General features: G+C 42.5%; 1 protein-coding gene across 2 annotated transcripts in view; it reads left to right on the plus strand.

Annotated features, from left to right (window-relative positions):
• Window positions 1-8,394, plus strand: part of Colq (collagen like tail subunit of asymmetric acetylcholinesterase) — a 65,667-nt gene extending 57,273 nt beyond the window's left edge. For both annotated transcript variants that reach the window (XM_010643113.3, XM_010643112.2), the window contains exon 17: window positions 772-8,394. In XM_010643113.3, coding sequence (XP_010641415.1) covers window positions 772-841 — 70 coding nt within the window. In that variant the 3' untranslated portion in view covers window positions 842-8,394. The remainder of the gene's footprint in view (window positions 1-771) is intronic.
• Window positions 8,395-16,981: the final 8,587 nt, after the last annotated feature.

Genomic DNA, 16,981 nt, shown 5'->3' on the forward strand with positions numbered 1-16,981 from the left:
TGTAATCACCCTGAGCCTCCAGGCCTGTGCAGGCTTGGCCCAGATCCCAGTTACACATATGTGTCTTGTGCACTGCCCCCTCCCTGACAGCAACTGCCAGAGTTAGCAGGGCCAAGCTGCTTGATGGGTCCATGGAGGCCATTGAGTGTAGACAGTTAGACACAAAGTACAGATTTGAGTAGGACCCAGGGCTTATACACTGTCTCCCTGTGGTCAGTAAAGGCCCAGAAGCCTCAGAGAGGTGCTTGTGAATGGGTGCATTGTGTATAAAGCTCTGTCTCAGGGTTACCATATGGGTTTACAGAGGTAGAGAGTACACTGTCCAATATGGCAGCCCTATGTCAAGTGCTCAATAGCCACATCTGGCCAGTGCCACATTTTGGGCTACACAAATATACAAGTTTTGTGTCATCACCACACATTCTCATGGGCACTACGGGAAACCCTTCAGGCCTTGAGAAGGGAGGATTGTCTCATAGATGCTGAGTTAAGAGCAGAGCTCATGGCTCCTTCCATCCTGGTCCCTCAGTCTGGGCTCAAGGCAAAACTCCCCAGAACCTGACTCAACTTCCCCATGCTCCACACTCCAAAGGAGAATGAGAAAACTTTTCACAGAGCCCTAGGTCCTTAGTGAGATGGCAGCGAGAGCTGCTGTTTGATGCAATTTGACAGTCACCAGAGGTGGCCTTTTAGAATGTGGCCTTGCCCTCAGAGCGAGGTACAAGCTCTCCTGCCTACAGCCCTTCCCTGACCCTCGTCTTTGCCCCTCAGGTCCTATGGAGACCTGCGGTGCACCCAGTACTGCTACATTGACTCCACACCCTGCCGCTACTTCACATGAAGATGTAAGGAGCAGGTAGTGTAACTGGCAGCCATTTCCCACCCTCATCAAGCTGGCCTTGCATTTTCCTGGGCCAGTGTCCATCCACCAACCTTTGTGTGACAAAAAATGAGGACAAGTTCTTGCTGCTAAAACGTGCTTTCAACAGTCTGACTGGAAGAAGTTAGGACCACTCTATCCTGTGTTAATCCAAAGTACCAGAAGACCTTCTGCATACCCACCCTGGGAATTAACTGTTCCCTACCTACCATCTGGCCAAATGTCCTTTTCTTCAGGAATGTCACTCGCACAGGCTGTGGACTGGCTTTACACTGTTACATACACATCCTGAGGGCTGTTTTCATTTGCTCCAATCTCACCGGTAAGTCTGGGGTACAGACTTCTCTGTCCAAGGAACCTCCAGACACAGCCATTCTCACCAGAGCAGCCTGCTGTCAGGGCTCTCCAGGCCTGAAGACCACACAGCAGGGAAGTGGACACATTCTTCAGCACAGCTTACAGCTCTGGACCTTCTGAGGGACTTCAACTGACCAGAGCCCTGCCAAGCCTCAAGTGGATATTGCTCCCCCAGGAAGAGACCCAACTGTGAAAAAGTACTGAGAAAGCCTCAAGACCCAGGCTCAGCCAGGTAGAGGGTGGAGGCACTGCTGGCTTGCATGCTGTGTGAACAATGACAGAGCAGTGGCCTCTCTCCTTTGATACTTGCCAAAGGGGCAACTCTTGCAGTTTCCAAAACCCTGGCACCATCTTGACTTTGTAGCTGTCTGTGCACTTTGACCTCTGTCTGGCAAGGTCAAAGTCTCACTTTAACCTCATGCCCACTTCCTGTTCTGGGGACTCACTCCACAACCCCACTGGGCATGGGTGTCTCCTTGTCCTTAGGGAGATACCATTCTGGTTTTCCCTGTTTAGGGCCCCACTGCTGATTATATTCTCACAGAGAGTATATTCTCGCAGAGACGTTTCTGTCCTGAGCCCCCATCTCCTTGCTACTTGCTGACTCCTGCAAGCACCCTGTGACCGGGGCCCCGTCTTTTGTCTGTGTCTTTCACATCCTTGTCCTCATAGCTGTGTGCCTGAGCTCTTCCCGTTCCTACTGAATCATTAGTCTTGCATGTCTGAGCTGCCTTTCATCATTACCTTTCCTGACTGGGGCTTGGCTTTATTATGGAATGGCATCTCCAGGATTTTCCCACTAGTTACCAGATGGGGGATCTCTACCCCCAACTTCTGGCTTTGTACAAAGCCATTCAGTGACCCTGATTCTTGGGGACTCAGCAGGCAGAAGCTTGTGGTGCAGTAGCCCATCTAGGGTGACCTGCAGGTGCACCTTGTCCCCCAGAGGTCACATCAGCCTAAAGGTGGTGTCATGAGAGGCAGGTCCAGTAGTTCCCTTGGCCTCTAGGCAGCATCCTGGGGAGATGATGCTTCCATCCACTTTCACCACTGTGCCGGGACTTCTGGATGGGAAATCAAGAAAATAAAGGCAGTTCCTCTCTGTGGCTCTCTTCTTTGGGGACTTGGGGCCAGTATTTCATTGTTGCTGGACAGAGAGAGGAGCCTGAATTCATTTCTGCTTCCTAGATTCTGCAGAGAAGCTTCTGGAATGTGAAAGCATTCCCCCTCCTTTGGGAACAAAGGAAGGAAGGGAAATCAAGAGAGATACTTTCCCAACACTGAAAAGCCCAGTCCTGCTAGCCCAGTCCTTCCTCTAACCTGGCGTTAAGACCTTGTTTAGGGTGGGATGGAGATCTCTTAGTACTCTTAGACATGGCCAGGAGGAAGCACACACCTTGGGGGGCAGCACTCTGGTCCTCCTTGTGCCTGACCCTCCCCAAGGCTGAGGAGTCTGTGGGGCCAAGGTGAAATGCCGCTGGACTTGCACACCTGTCTCTTAGAGCATATTTCCAGGTCCCCAGGAAACCAGTTCCCTAGCCACATGTCCTGAGCCTGTTTCCAAGGCCCACACAACCCTCTTCCCCATGTCTGTCCTCATGGGTATAACCTGTATTCACCTCCGAGCCTGAGGGGAGCCAGGGAAAAGCTGTCTGTAAGGGTTACAGAAGGAGCTTGGATGTGCCATAGACACACCCGAGGCCCCTCCCTGTGTGGGATGAGTCCAAGGGTTAAAAAAGAAATGGGTCTGCAGGTGCAGGGCTTCGTGGGATCTACACAAGGCCTTACATAGGCCTGGCCTTGTGGTCTGTGTGAAAGTGTATTTGCTGAGATAAGCAAATAGATCATATTCAAATAATAGTTTGTTAATGGGACTCTAACTTAAATAGGCATTTGGAAGGTGAGTGTCTGTCTGTGATCTTCCCTGGACCCCACAATGTCGAAGGCAGGCCTGGCCCTTAGCCTAGGACATGAAAGGATTCCAAGTTACATGCTTAGAGAATATACATGATAATAGCAGCTCTGCCCCATTAGCACTTTGAAATGGAGAAGTGAGAGGTCAGGGTGAACAGGTGGCACCCCCACCCCACCTTCCTTGAAACAGAAGTGGGCACAGTCCACTGCCTGGACTAGGCAGCCCTGGAATAGATATCCAGGTGCTCACCTGTGCCAGGGAACTGTTTCCTGAGACAGCGTTGGGCCAGTTGAAAGAGGAGGTGTTGTACTGTAAAGGGCAGAATGTCTTAACTGGGAACGCAGGTACCTGAGTTCCTTCATGGCTTATCCCTTCTCGGCGCTGAAAGAGACTTGATGCAAGGGCTGGACATTTGCCCCACTCTAAGAGCTCGTGAGTGAGCCCTGCCCGCTGGCTCTGGCAGAGTTCCTTAGGAAGTGGTGAGTTTCCTGAGGCGATTCATAAGGAGTGGTGGAGAATAGGACAGGGTTGCAGAGATGCAGTTAGTTACCCATGAGGCTGTGCCAGTCTAGATACCACCATGGGGTGATTTGTGTTGGCTCAGAATTTTAAAGTCCAGTCGTGGACAGAGGTCAGGCATGGTTCAAGCAGGGCCCCACTTCATTGCTCTTCTGTCAGGTCTGTTTTCATCTCTTCCTGTTAGTTTGATCCTTAGGGTGGTCATGAGCTGACCGATGCAGTTTCAAGCTTATATCTGTTACCCCTAACTTCAGTGTCCAGAGGAAGAGAGAGTATCTATTCCACTGGCTCTCAAGAAATTATTTTCCAGAAGCTCCCCCATGAATCTTGCCTTGAGGCTCCTTGGCTCCTTTTTGATCCCTTGTCTGTTCCAGAATTGGCAGGAGAATGGTATCTATTGATTGAATAGAAGCTGGTTATAAAGTGACTCCCTGCCTATCTCCTGGGGACTCTCCGAAGTGCAGAGGCTGTGTAGGGAAGGAGAGGCTGCTGGACTGAGCGTCGAGGAGGAGGAATGTGGAAATGCGTGCTCGGTGTACGTGATACATGATATCCATTACAGTGACTGCCTCTCTGGCTTTGCTGCCTTTTGGCAGAAGTAGGTGCTGAGCAACTTGGGGTAAACATCTGAGAAGACTGGTCACCTCAGAAAGTTCTTGATTCTGAAGGTCCACTCAGAGAAGCTGATTTTCACAGTGTTCTGTAGGTCAAGACAGATACAGTATAGTTTGTGAGAAAAGCAGAATATGGTATTGTATTCCCACTTCTGGATTTGAAGCTTGGCTCTCTTAGTAACTCACTGTTTAATTTAATTTACTTAAATTCTCTGGTTCTCTGCTTTCTCACCTGTAAACTGTGAATAATGTTACCTTATCCTGAGTTTGTAGTGAATTGTAGTGATACTATGGTTAATAGGATGTGCTGAATTTTATGAATCATTGTCACTATGTAGTAGCTCAGCCAAATCAGTCACTTCTTTGGAGAACCAGGTTCTTTCCCCTTTGAGGATGGTGACATGAGCTCGCTTTTGACAGTAGTTTGCGCCACAATCCTTTTGCATAGAAGTCACAAGGAGCAGTGGCCCTCACACCTTCTACGCATTTGCCTATTTGATGCCTGTCATCGGAGAGGAACATGCCCCCAGACCAACCTGTAGTAAGTAAGGAGGCCAAATACCACAGGAACAGTGGACATCTCATCAAGCCAAGCAGGCCAGGACAGCATTGAGGTTTGGGAAAGGATGGAGTTTAGGGACCATGTGAACGCAACAGTGATGCAGTAGTCTCAAAGACATGAGGAGTGGGGCTGACATCAGACCCAGGATCTGACTTCTTAGCGACTTGCAGACGTAGAACATTGTGCCTACAAATCCCTATCAAAGGTTCCTCATCCAGGCTGGAGATTGAAACTACTCTGTGTCAAAGTGGCTCATGAGGCTCAGATCGTCCAGGCAAGAATAGAATTTTTCATTTTTACTCATAGGGTTTCAAACTGCAAAGTTTTAACAGCCGGTGGTTTTAGTCACAAATGTTTGCAGTGATTTTTTTTTCAGGTGTTAAGAATAAAAATGTGAGGCTGAGGTGTCACCGGGGAGGAAACACTAGTTAAAAGAGTGATTATGATAGTTTACAACTGCAGTGAAAACCTCAAGGACTTAGGGCTGACTGACTTTCTCAGTCTGGGCCAATTTTTAGTGCTTTCATTACTGAACTGGTTTTGATACTTTCACCAGTCACAGAAGCCCAAGCTCTGCTCAGCTGACACCCAGGGACCCAGAAGAGTGCTGAGATTGTCTTGGCCACCCCAGGACTCTTCACTACCCACCTACAAAGTTACATGACAAATGTGTAAGTAAGGTGTTCGCGGGAAGCTTGGTACCTAATCCTTGGGAACCATTGTCTGAGAAGGTGATAGGACAGAGTTTCTCAATTGTTTCCTGGGACAAACAGTTCATCCATCACTCTCATATGGAGAGCACATTGGGCCAAATGGCTAGAGTGTCTCCAAAACTCACTGGGATTAATGAGCCTACTTCTTACTTCTGCCCCAGTGACAGGAATTGTCTGGCCTCATCCCTCCCCCATAGTGGAGTGAGCCAATTTAAACTTTCAGAAAAATTCCCTTCTTCCCTTTGTGCGGAAACGATCAGCTTCTAGGTCTTCACCTGGCAGTTCACCAAAGCGATTGCTGCATTGAGCCCACCATTGCCACTTGGGTCTTAAGGTTCCAAGAGCATGGTTTATTCTCCTGCATCTTCTTTTGTAACCATTCGGAGAGTTTCAAGTCACATAAGAGTGATGGAATAAGCCCCCCACTACCACCACCTCCTCCAACTCCACTTGAGAAATGAAGGTCACGTTACCTTTCATCTGAGGGGCTTTCTTTCTGGGGTCCACCCTGACTTCAGTATCAGACAACACTCCAAAAACACAATCTTATTCTTTTTTTGGTACCAGGGATTGAACTTGGGTCCTTGCACTTGCGAGGCAGGCAGAGGAACCACTGAGCCAAATCCCCAGCCCAAACATAATCTTATTCAAACAATAAGTTAGCTATTTCTCCTGCCGCTGCCCCCACCACTCCCTTTATAAAAATGAAAGGGGGCCACATATGGTACTATTTTCCCACAGAAACACTAGTTTCTCAAGACAATTTCAGTTGGAGTTATTTTGGTCCCTGTCATTTCTTCTAGGATTTAATCTTTGGTGTTCCATAAATAGTACCATACTCCACCACCCTGCCCCAGGCTGTTTCCAGTCCTTCCTCACCTGGAATATGATGAAGGCAGTCATCACAGTAGGTCATCACTTGAGGCTCATAAAGAGGGACCATTCTATCCTGGGGCAATGGTTCTCAAGCTTTAGGGTTAATCAGAATCACCTGGAGAGCTTGTCCTCTGGCCTTCACCCCTTCACCCCAGAGCTTTTTTTTTTTTCATTTGCTCAGAAATGGAGCCTAGCAATTTGTATTTCTAACAGATTCCCCAAAAATCCTGATATTGCTGAATCCAGGACCACATTTTAAGAGCCACTGCTACCGGGGAGATGGCTCATCTGAGAATAATGGCAAATTTGATAGAACGTAAGTGGGCCTTTGGGTGGCTTGTGATAGCCTTCCATTAAAGCAATGGAATATATCCTTTGATCCCTTGAATCTAGGTAGGCTTTTGATACATTTAGCCAATAGAATATTGTGGATGTGATTCCTGGTATGTGGCTTCCCGGGCTATGTCATAACAGGCAATGCAGCTTCTTAGAACAGTCATTCTAGAGAAGACAGCCATTGCAGGAGAAGACCAACAACACTGAGACCACCCAGCCAGAGAGGCTGTGTCCATCAGCCCTGTGGTTGATGGTCCCCAGACGAGCCTATTTCTAACCATCCACGCACAGGTGCTAACTTGCACCCTTCAGTTTAGCATATCTGCCAGCTGAGTGCCAGAGTAGCTTCAGTTAAAACCTGAAGGAGCATTTGTCTCTCCAAGTTTGGTCCCAATTCCTAACCAACAGATTCCATGAGACAAAATGGTTGTTTTGACCAGCTAAATTTTGGAGTAGCTAATTACTCTGCAATAGATAACTGCTTATAGAAATGGGGGGGGGGCCAAACTTCTGCCCAAGCTAAGTGCAAGGAAGGGTCAAGCCAAGAGAAGCTCTATTGGCTTACATTTGGCGCCCTCTGCAGGAGCCAGGAGTAGAAATCTGTCTTTCTAACCTACTAGGCAGCAAAAAATGCCAGAACTGCAAGTGACCTAGAGATCTTACTGCCCAGCCTTCTCCACTACGGAGGAGAAACAGGGTGTGATATAGCAGATTGATTGCATCAACAGCCTCAATTCTTCCCACCTCCTGATGTTCACACCCTTTCCAAAGTAAACTTGGAACTTATGCCATCAGTAGTTGAAGTGCCTTTCCCTACTCCTTAGTTCTGAGCTTGGGTCTGTAACTTGCTTTAGCCAGTGACATGTTAACAATTGTGACAGAAGCACTTGGTGTTTCTTCTCTCTCCTCTGCCTTTGCCATGACAACATACCTGGACTGGACTCCTGGAGGATAAGACACGGAGCAAGGGCTGAGCTGTTCTAGTCGTGCTGGCCAGCACTGTCCCAGATCAGCTAACCTCCAACTGCTAGTCATACCAGAATTTAGCTAAACCTAGTCTAAGTTGCCGCTCTGCAGATCTATGAGCAAAATAAATGTTTCTTGTTTTCAGCCATTGAGGTTTCTTACAAACCAGAATAGTGGCAATGGTTAATTGAAGATAAAACTCCTTTAGATGATGAATGTACATCACCACTTTCCTACTGAGATGTTTCAGGCCTCGCTATTTCTACCTGAGAGCATGGGTACCATTTGCAGAAGGGGCAGAAGGTTCCTGTAATTTTACTCAGTCTAAATTTATTGAGTACCCATTAGAGGTGCCATAGAGAATTAAAAGGATTATGGGCACTTGTCCACAGCCCAGCAGGGATCCAATGCATACATTATGTAATGTTTAAATCAGGTTAAACATATTTATCACCTCAATAGTTATCATTTCTCTGTGGTGGAAACGTTCCAAACCCTTTCTTCTGTCTTTTTGAAGTATGTGCGTAACTGTTACTGATATCCATAGCGGCTGTATTAACTCACATCCCTGTGAGCATTGGGCAGGGGCTCCCTTTTCTCCATATCCTTTCCAACATTTGTTTTTGTTTTGGTTTTTTTGCAGTTACCAGGTTAAACCTAGGGCCTTGTGTATGCTAAGCAGGTGCTGTACCACTGAGTTGTGTCCCCGCTCTTTGTTTTGTTGTTGTTTTGTTTTTGAGACAGTCTAGGTAAGTTTCCCAGGTTGGCCTTGAACTCATGATCCTCCTGCCTCAGCCTCCCGAGTAGCTGAGATTCCAGGCGGGTGCCACCTCACCCAGCTAACTTGTTGTCTTTAATCTGTCTGATATAATAGCCATTCTTACTGGTGTGAGGTGGTTTCTATGGTTTTGATTTGTGTTTCCCTCATGATTTTAGTGAATGTGTTGGCCACGTGTATGTCTTCCTTTGAGAAATGTCTGTTTGTATCTATTGCCCGTTTTAAAAGCAGGTATTGACTTTTTTTTTTTAGTTCCTTGTATATTCTGAAGACAAACCCCTTGTCAGATATATACATTGTAAATATTTTCTCCCATTCTATAAGCTGTCTCTGAACTGCTGACTGCTTGCTTCCTTTGCTGTCCAGAAGCCTTCAGCTTTATGTATGGTAAGTCCCTAATTTATGAGCATTCGAGTTACGAACTTTCACCACTACGAACAGACCTCAAATTGTGAACATTCATAGATGTGAATTGTAGAAATAGATCACACATCTGCCAGACATTATCACAGTTGTGCTGCTGTGTGCTTACTGTACAGCGTAATGTGTACAGCAGTCCAGTCCAGTCTGGGGCTTACAGTATATTTGTGTATGTGGTTTTTTAATGCTTTACATCGTATATTTGTATCAAAAGCATATGACTCACTTTGTGGGACTTATGAACAAATCAGAACAGAACTCATTCATAAATCAGAAATTTAGTGTCTATTTTGGCTTTCCTTTTCTGTGCTCAGAAGTTCCTCATCCTTCCCAATGTCCTAAATCAATTCTGCTAAATTTTCTTCCAATAGTTTCAGGCCTTACATTTAAATCTTAATCCAGTTTGAGTCGATCTTTGTAATTGGTGAGAGACAGGGGTCTAGGTTCATTCTTTTATATGGATATCCAATTTTCCCAATACCATTTATTGAAAAGACTGAAGAGCTTTTTCAGTGCATGTTCTTAACACCTTTATTGAAAATCAGTTGACTGCCAGGCATACTGGTGCACACCTTTAATCCCAACATGTGGGATACTGAGGCAGGAGTATATCAGCAAGTTCAAGGCCAGCCCGTGCGACATAGTGAATTCAAGGAAACTGCATAGTTAGTCTAGTCTCAAAAAAACCAGTTGGCCATAAATGTGTAGGTTTTCTTCTAGGGTTTCTGTTTTATTCCACTGGTCTGTGTGTCTGTCTTTATGCCAACACCATGGTATACTGATGACTATAGCTTTGATGTATGTTTTGAGGCATAATGCTTCATTCTTTGTTCTTTGGCCTTTCTGGGGAATTTTGTGGTTCTTTATAAATTTTGGAATTTTTCTAGTTCTATGAAAGATGCCATTGATAATTTGGTAAGGATTGCACTAACTCTGTAAGTCACTTTGGGTAGTATGGACATCGTAACAGTATCAATTCCTCTGCATGAACATAGGATGTCTTTCCACTTTTTTGTGTCCTCTTCAGTTTCATTCATTAATGTTTTATAATTTTCATTGCAGAAATCTTTTGCTCTTTTGATTAAACTTATTCCCATATATTTTATTTTTCTTTTGTCACTATTGCAAATGGGTTTGCTTTTTTGATTTCTAATTTAAGATCATTTGCTATTTATATCTAGCAGAGCTTCTCTTTTTTGTCTGTCAATTATTCGTATTGTATCCTGAAAATTTGCTGAATTTATTAGTTCTAATAATTTTAGGGTGGAGTCTTTGGAGTTTTCTACATGTAATATCACGTCATCCATAAACAGTGGCGATTTGACTTCTTCTTTTCCAATTTGGATACTGTTTCTTTTTCTTGCCTGACTGCTGTTGCTGGAACTTCCAGCACTATGATGAATAAAAATGGTGAAAGTGGGCATCCTTCTTTTGTTCCGGATCTTAGACAAAACTTTCCACTTTTCCCCATTCAATATGTTAACTTTGTAAAAAAAAAGAAATATTAACTGTCAGTTTATTATAAATGGCCTTTATTATATTGAGGTATGTTTCATGCATGTTTAATTTACTCAGCATTTCATATCATGAAGGGATGTTGCATTTTATCAAATGCCTTTTCTGTATCAATTTAGATGACCATATGTTTTTTGTCCATATTCTGCTGATAATAGTATGCAATAATTACTGATTTGTGAATACGGAACCATTCTTGCCTCCTTGGGATGAATCCCATTTGATCATGTTGAATGATCATTAAATCTGCTATTGGATTTAGTGTGCAGTTTGCTAGTTTTTTGTTTTTGTTTTTGTTTTTGTTTTTTTGCCTATGTTCATCACAGATATTCTGTTATTGTTGTGTCTTTTGATATAAGGATAATACTGGCCTCAGAATATGTTTGGGGAAAAATCCTCTTTCTTTTTAATAACTTAGGAACTGATACTTAGCTTTAAGTGTTAGGTAGAATTCAGCAATGAAGCTATCGGGCCCTAGGTTTTCTTTGATAGGAGGTTTTATTACTGACTCAATCTTGTTACTTGCTATTCTTCTATTTAGGTTTTCTATTAATTCATGATTTATTCTTGGTAAGGATCATATATCTAGGAATGTGTATTTCTTCTAAATTATCCAGTTTCTTGTTATATAGTTGTTCATAATAATATCTAATGATCTTTTGTATTTCTGTAATGTCAATCATGTTTTCCTTTTCATCTCTAATTTTGAGTCTTTCTCCTTTTCTAGGTATAAGGATTTATCTATCTGTTCAAAGAGCCAGCCGTTTGTTTCACTGATATTTTGTATTGCCTTTGTTTTGTTTTGACAGGTTTTTTTTTTTCTTTTTTGGTAGTTCAGGCAGTCCTTGAATTTACCATGTATGACTTTTTCTAAGTATCTTCTTCATTTATTTATTTATTATCTTTATTATTTTTTTCCTTCAACTAATTTTGGGTTAGTTTGCTTGAATTTTTCCAGTTATTTGTGATATTGTTACAGAAGGAATTGGCAAGTGACACACAAAGAGGCAGCGGAATGGAAGTAAAATAACAAGTTTATTCCATAAATGGGGGTTGATCACACCTAATGGCAGTGCCCTGATTGACCCTGTACTGGGCTACAACTCCCTCTTTTATAGGGGTTTACAGCCTTGATCTCATTCCGGTGGTTACATTTCATTTTCACAGTTCACATTGCTGATATTCAAAACATGGTGGCGAGGCAGTTGAATTTCAACCCAGATGTAGCACTTCTTTAGTAGGGTAGGTTACCTTAAAATTCACCTCTATTCTAGCCCAGGGGAAGGGGGAATGTCTGGTCAGTAAAGTTGACAGTGGTTCCTTTTTACAAGACGTTTTAGAGAGAGTAGATACCTCCAGTGTCTGTTGATTCTGAACTAAACAAAGCAAACCACAGAAGTTATTTTACATTGTGACATTTTGTAGGGTTTTTTGTTTTTTTGTTTTTTGGGTTTTTTTTGCTATTGAAGTGATCTCTATTGTTATGGTAATGGATGATTTGAGACTTTTTTTACTTTTTTGATGTGGACATTGATGGCTATAAACTTCCCTGCTAGTATTGCTTTCTTGCATAGCGTAGGCTATGGTATGTTGTGTCTCCATTTTCATTTGTTTCAAGAAATGTTTTAATTTCCTTCTTGATTTTTCTTGATCCATTGATTGTTCAAAAGCAAGTTGTTTAACTTACATGTATTTGTGTAGTTTCCAAAGTTTCTAGTCTTACTGCATTGTGGTCAGGACTCCATATGATTTCAATTTTTAAAAATTTTTTGAGACTTATTTTGTAGCCTATTATATGATCTGCCCTGGAGAATGAATGTTCCATGTGCTGATGAGTAAATATATATTTTGGCAGTTATCAGCAGGAATGTTCTATTAGGTGTCTGTTAGGTCCATTTGATCCAGGGTGCAATTTAACTCTGATATTTCTTTGTTTTCTGTCTAGATGATCTGCCCATTGCTGAAAGTAAGGTGTTAAAGTTCCCAAATATTATTGTGTTGGGGGATCTATCTCTTCCTTTGGTTCTATATATTACTTCCTTTATATATTTAGATTTGTTATTTTTCTCTTAATGAATTCGCTCCTTTATCATTATATAATGACTCTGTCTTATACTGTGTTTGACTTAAAGTCTGCTTTATCCAAAGTATGGCTACTCCTGCTTCTTTCTTCATTTTCAGTCTTTATGTGTCCCTAAGAGATCAGTGAGTTTTTGTATCATATAGTTGCATCTTTCCATTCATTCAGTCACCCTTGCTTTTAATTGTAAAATTTAATCAATATTATTGATAGATAAGCTTTTACATAACTTATTTTCTAGTCTTGTTGCAGTTCTTTTTTTTTTGGTACTGGGGATCAAACTTGGGCCCTTGTGCTTGTGCGGCAGAGGGTGAAACCACTGAACCAAATCCCCAGCCCTTTTCTTCCTCTCTTACTGTCTTCCTTGTTAGTTAAGTAAATTACTCTAATTGTGTGTTTTGATTCCATGCTTATTTTTGGTTTGTCTATTACAGATTTCTGCTTTATGGTTATCATGTGGCTTACAAAAGCATCTTCTGATTATAACTAGCTATTTTGAAATGATAGCAGCTTACATGAGCATAAGAACAGAAAAAAATAAATAATAGAATAAGAGAAAATATAAGAAACTTCCACCTGCACCCCCCTTTCTGAAATTTTGGTATCACGTTTTACATCTTTCTATTTGCCTGTTGCTTAATATATTGTTCTTAACTGCTTTTTTTTTTTAGTCCACATACTGAAGATATTGTATAAGTAGCTTATATGACATGCTTATGAGACCATGTGTACTCTTACCAGTAAGTTTTATGTTTTCTTGCATTTTTTCCCCATTAAAAATCTCTTTTTAGTTTGAAGAAATTTTGGGGGGGTACTAGGATTCGAACTCTGGACCTTTGCTTGCAAGGCAGGTGGCAGAACCACTGAGCTGAATCCCTGGCCCATATGAAGAACTTCTTTTAGCATTTCATGTAGAACAAGTCCAGTGTAGATATATTCTTTCAGTGTTTCCTTCTCTGGGAAAGTTTTAGCTCTCCATTTCTAAAAGATAGCTTTACTGGGTACTATATTCTTAGTTGGCAGGTTTTTTTCCTTCAGTACTATGAAAATTTCATGCCATTCTTTTCTGGCCTATAAGATTTCTGCTGAGAAATCAACTGTCAGACAAGTTGGGGCAACCCCTTGCATTGGTTTTTTTCCTACAACCTGAAGAATCTTTCACCTGTAAGAGCTTGATAATAAGATGTCTCAGGGTAGACTTGGTTGAGTTAAATCCTGTTTATGACCTTTGATATTTGTATCCTTCTTCTGTTATCTGGATATTTTTATACTTCTCTAGGTTTCTCTTTGAAGCTTTCTACTCTTTTGGTAGTCTCGAGTCCTTCTTGAACCCCCAAGCTCCGAATATTTGCTTAATATTGTCCCAAACTTCCCATAAGCTTCTACTACTCTTTTTCCTTATCCAACTGTGTATTTTGAAATAGTGTTTTCAAGCTCAGTAACACTTTTTTGTCTATTGATCTGTCTTACTAATGATGCCTTCTATTGTGTTTATTTCATTGAGCATGTTTTCCAGCTCAAGAATTTAATTTTTAAAAACTTCTTCCAATCTTTGTTAGATTTCACTGTTAAAAGTATGAAAACAGGGCCAGGGATTTAGCTCAGTGTTACCACACCTGCCTTGCAAGTGCAAGGTCCTGAGTTTGATGCCCAGTACCAAAAATAAATAAATAAAATAAAAGAAAGACAGAAAGAAAATATGAAAGCATTTCTGATTTCTTTGATCTATGATTCCTTAAAATACCTGTTTCAATTCTCACAGTTCTTCCATACTGCCTGCTCCATTTGGGTGCTTTGAGTAACTAGGTGAGTGTCATGATTTCCTGAAAGCTCTTGATGATGCTTGATATGCAACACCATCTGGGAACTGAAAAATTAGGTTTTTTCTCTATAGTCTTCTAATCTAGGTTTTGTATTTGTCTTTCTAGAAATTCTAAACTGGCTTATTTTCTCTGAGCCCATAGTCACTTCCACTATTTCCACATTTGATAAAGCCAGACCCAGATTTGGCAGGGGTCAGTTATTGGTGTGCTGTTGCTGTTTTTGTACTGAGGCACTCCAAGCACAGGTTTATCCTAATATCCTGTGGGTGTGTTGTTCAGAAAGAAACAGTAGAGTACCAAAAGAGAATAGTATGTCTCTACAAGCTTCTCCCTGGGACCGGGATATTCTTGGATCCCTTACCCACCATTACTAGCCTGTGGTTAGGCACCGCAGGATTCTGCCTGGCCTGGAACAATCACTGTGAATATACTAGCCCCTGGCTCCTATGTCACAGGTAGGCCACTGAAGCTGTTAAGCTGTGTTACACTCTGAGCACACAGCCCACCAAGACCAGTACAGCACTGGATCAAGTCAGAACTAAGGCCCAAGGTCTGTTGGGCTGTTTATTGCTGAGGTGGACTTGTGGCTCAAGACTATTGTAACAGGCCACAGATGATACTAGCTGGAATAGACATCCAACAGACTGGGGCCAAGTGTCTTTCCCTTACACAGGAGCATTCCCAGGCAAATTTAGGAATAGGAGTCTGCTAGGATCTGCCTAGTGTCAAGTTTCACCAGTTTAGCACTAAGCCCCAGGGCAACGTATTTTGCTTGACTCTGTCCCACTCCCAACAAATGGGGTCTTGTTGGGGTAGTGTTAGTGAAGGTAAACCATCGTTACCTAGGATGATGCTAAGTTGGGTTGTGACTGAGTGTCACAGCTACAAGGACCTGCAAGTCTTGGGTACTCCAAGACTCAACACAGCTAATGGCAATTCAAGGCAAAGTATCAGTCACTGGGATGCAGGTCTCTGCTTGGTACCAGGACAGTTCTATAGTACCACCTGTGAACACTGGTTTGGTGATAGCTGTGCTGCCTGTGGTTAGAGAATGGGTGGTAGAGATAGTTCCTTGGCTGTCAAGGCTAATATTAAAGCTAGGTCACACCTGCGTCTGAGCTGCAGGGGACCTGCAGTCTCTGAAGAGTATGTCCTGGACCCACTAAGGTAGAAACTAAAGTCCAAAACTGAGGTATGTCTCACAAGCACATAGTTCTCTACCTGATACTGGAACTTGTCTAGAAGCTCTGTCCATGAGCTCTTGTGTGTGGGGTCTCCAGTTTCTACTAGGGTGTTTGATTGCACTGTAGAAAGCCTGGTACTAGGCTTTGAGATGAAGCTCTGTGCTAGTTTTGTGCCCTGCTCCCCAGTGGGTGGAGTCTCCATTGTACAGCCCCTAGTGGAGGAAGGGTGGGTGGAGGCAGTCCGTGGAGCCTAATGCAGCTCAGTCCGCAAGCTCAGACTACAGATCAACTCAGTCTGTAAGTACTGGCCTAGGAGGAGGTATGGGGCTTTTCACCATGCCATGCCTAGTACTAGGTTAAGTCTAATGCCTAAATTTCTCTCCCTCCTCCAAGCGGGAGGTATTTCTCTCTATGCTAGGCTGCTTAGAGTAGGAGGAGGAGTGATATGGTCAATTCTTTCCTTCCTGCCTTCAATGTGTCATTTTTTTGTCCTAAAGCAGACACTATAGTTTCTCATCTGATCTCCTTTAACCTTGTGCTGGTAGTTTGGTGCATAAGTGTTCCACTTGGTGTGTCTGTAGCCACAGATCCTAGAGGCTCTTACTCAGCTTCTAGCTTGCTCTACACCCTGCATAAAGCCCTATCTTTTTAAAATTGAAGTTCATCCTTCAATTTTGAATGCCATTCCTTTTTAAAACTGAAATGTTCTCCATGAATACCAAATTTCAAAATAATCAATTATCTAGTTAGGCTTGAACACAAGGGTTTCTTAAAAGAATACAATACTGTTCACTGCCTTCTAGCAAGAAAATAAGGGCCAGGATGTAGCTCCACGCACACTGCCTGCATGGCGAACACAAGGCTCTGAGTTTAATTCCTGGTATCAAAGGGGTGGGGAGAAAAACTACAAAGACATTAAGTGTATTGTTGACCTTCATTTTTATTTAAATATAGTAATCTTTTAAGAGAATAAACAACAAAAACACTATACCGCAAATAATATACATAAATGTAAACATGCATGTCTACTTCATAATTATTCCAAATGAACTTTAGGCACAAGATTTTAAAAATCATTAAATGAGACAATGAATTCAAGACAGAAATAACAGAAGCAAATAAAACATACATTTCATAATGTTTCAATTGGTCTTGTCTTCCAATCTACTGGTTAAGGCCTGAGTTTCAGAAATCCTACACTCTTTGCCAATGGGACTATCCACTTTGGCTGTACCTAATATACATATCCACATAACAAGACAAATAATTATCTTTCAAAATAATGTAATAAATACATCACACACACATACACACATACTCATTCAGTCTCTCAGTCTCTCTCTCCCTCAATCTCTCTCCTGGTAAACCAGTCTCTGAAATGGGGAAATTAGGATTTCAAGTTTTCCTACCACTGAAGCACACCACACATTAAAAAAAAAAAAA

This window comes from Fukomys damarensis, unplaced genomic scaffold, assembly GCF_012274545.1.
Source record: "Fukomys damarensis isolate Sample0158 unplaced genomic scaffold, DMR_v1.0_HiC HiC_scaffold_28, whole genome shotgun sequence".
Classification (NCBI taxonomy): Eukaryota; Metazoa; Chordata; class Mammalia; order Rodentia; family Bathyergidae; genus Fukomys; species Fukomys damarensis.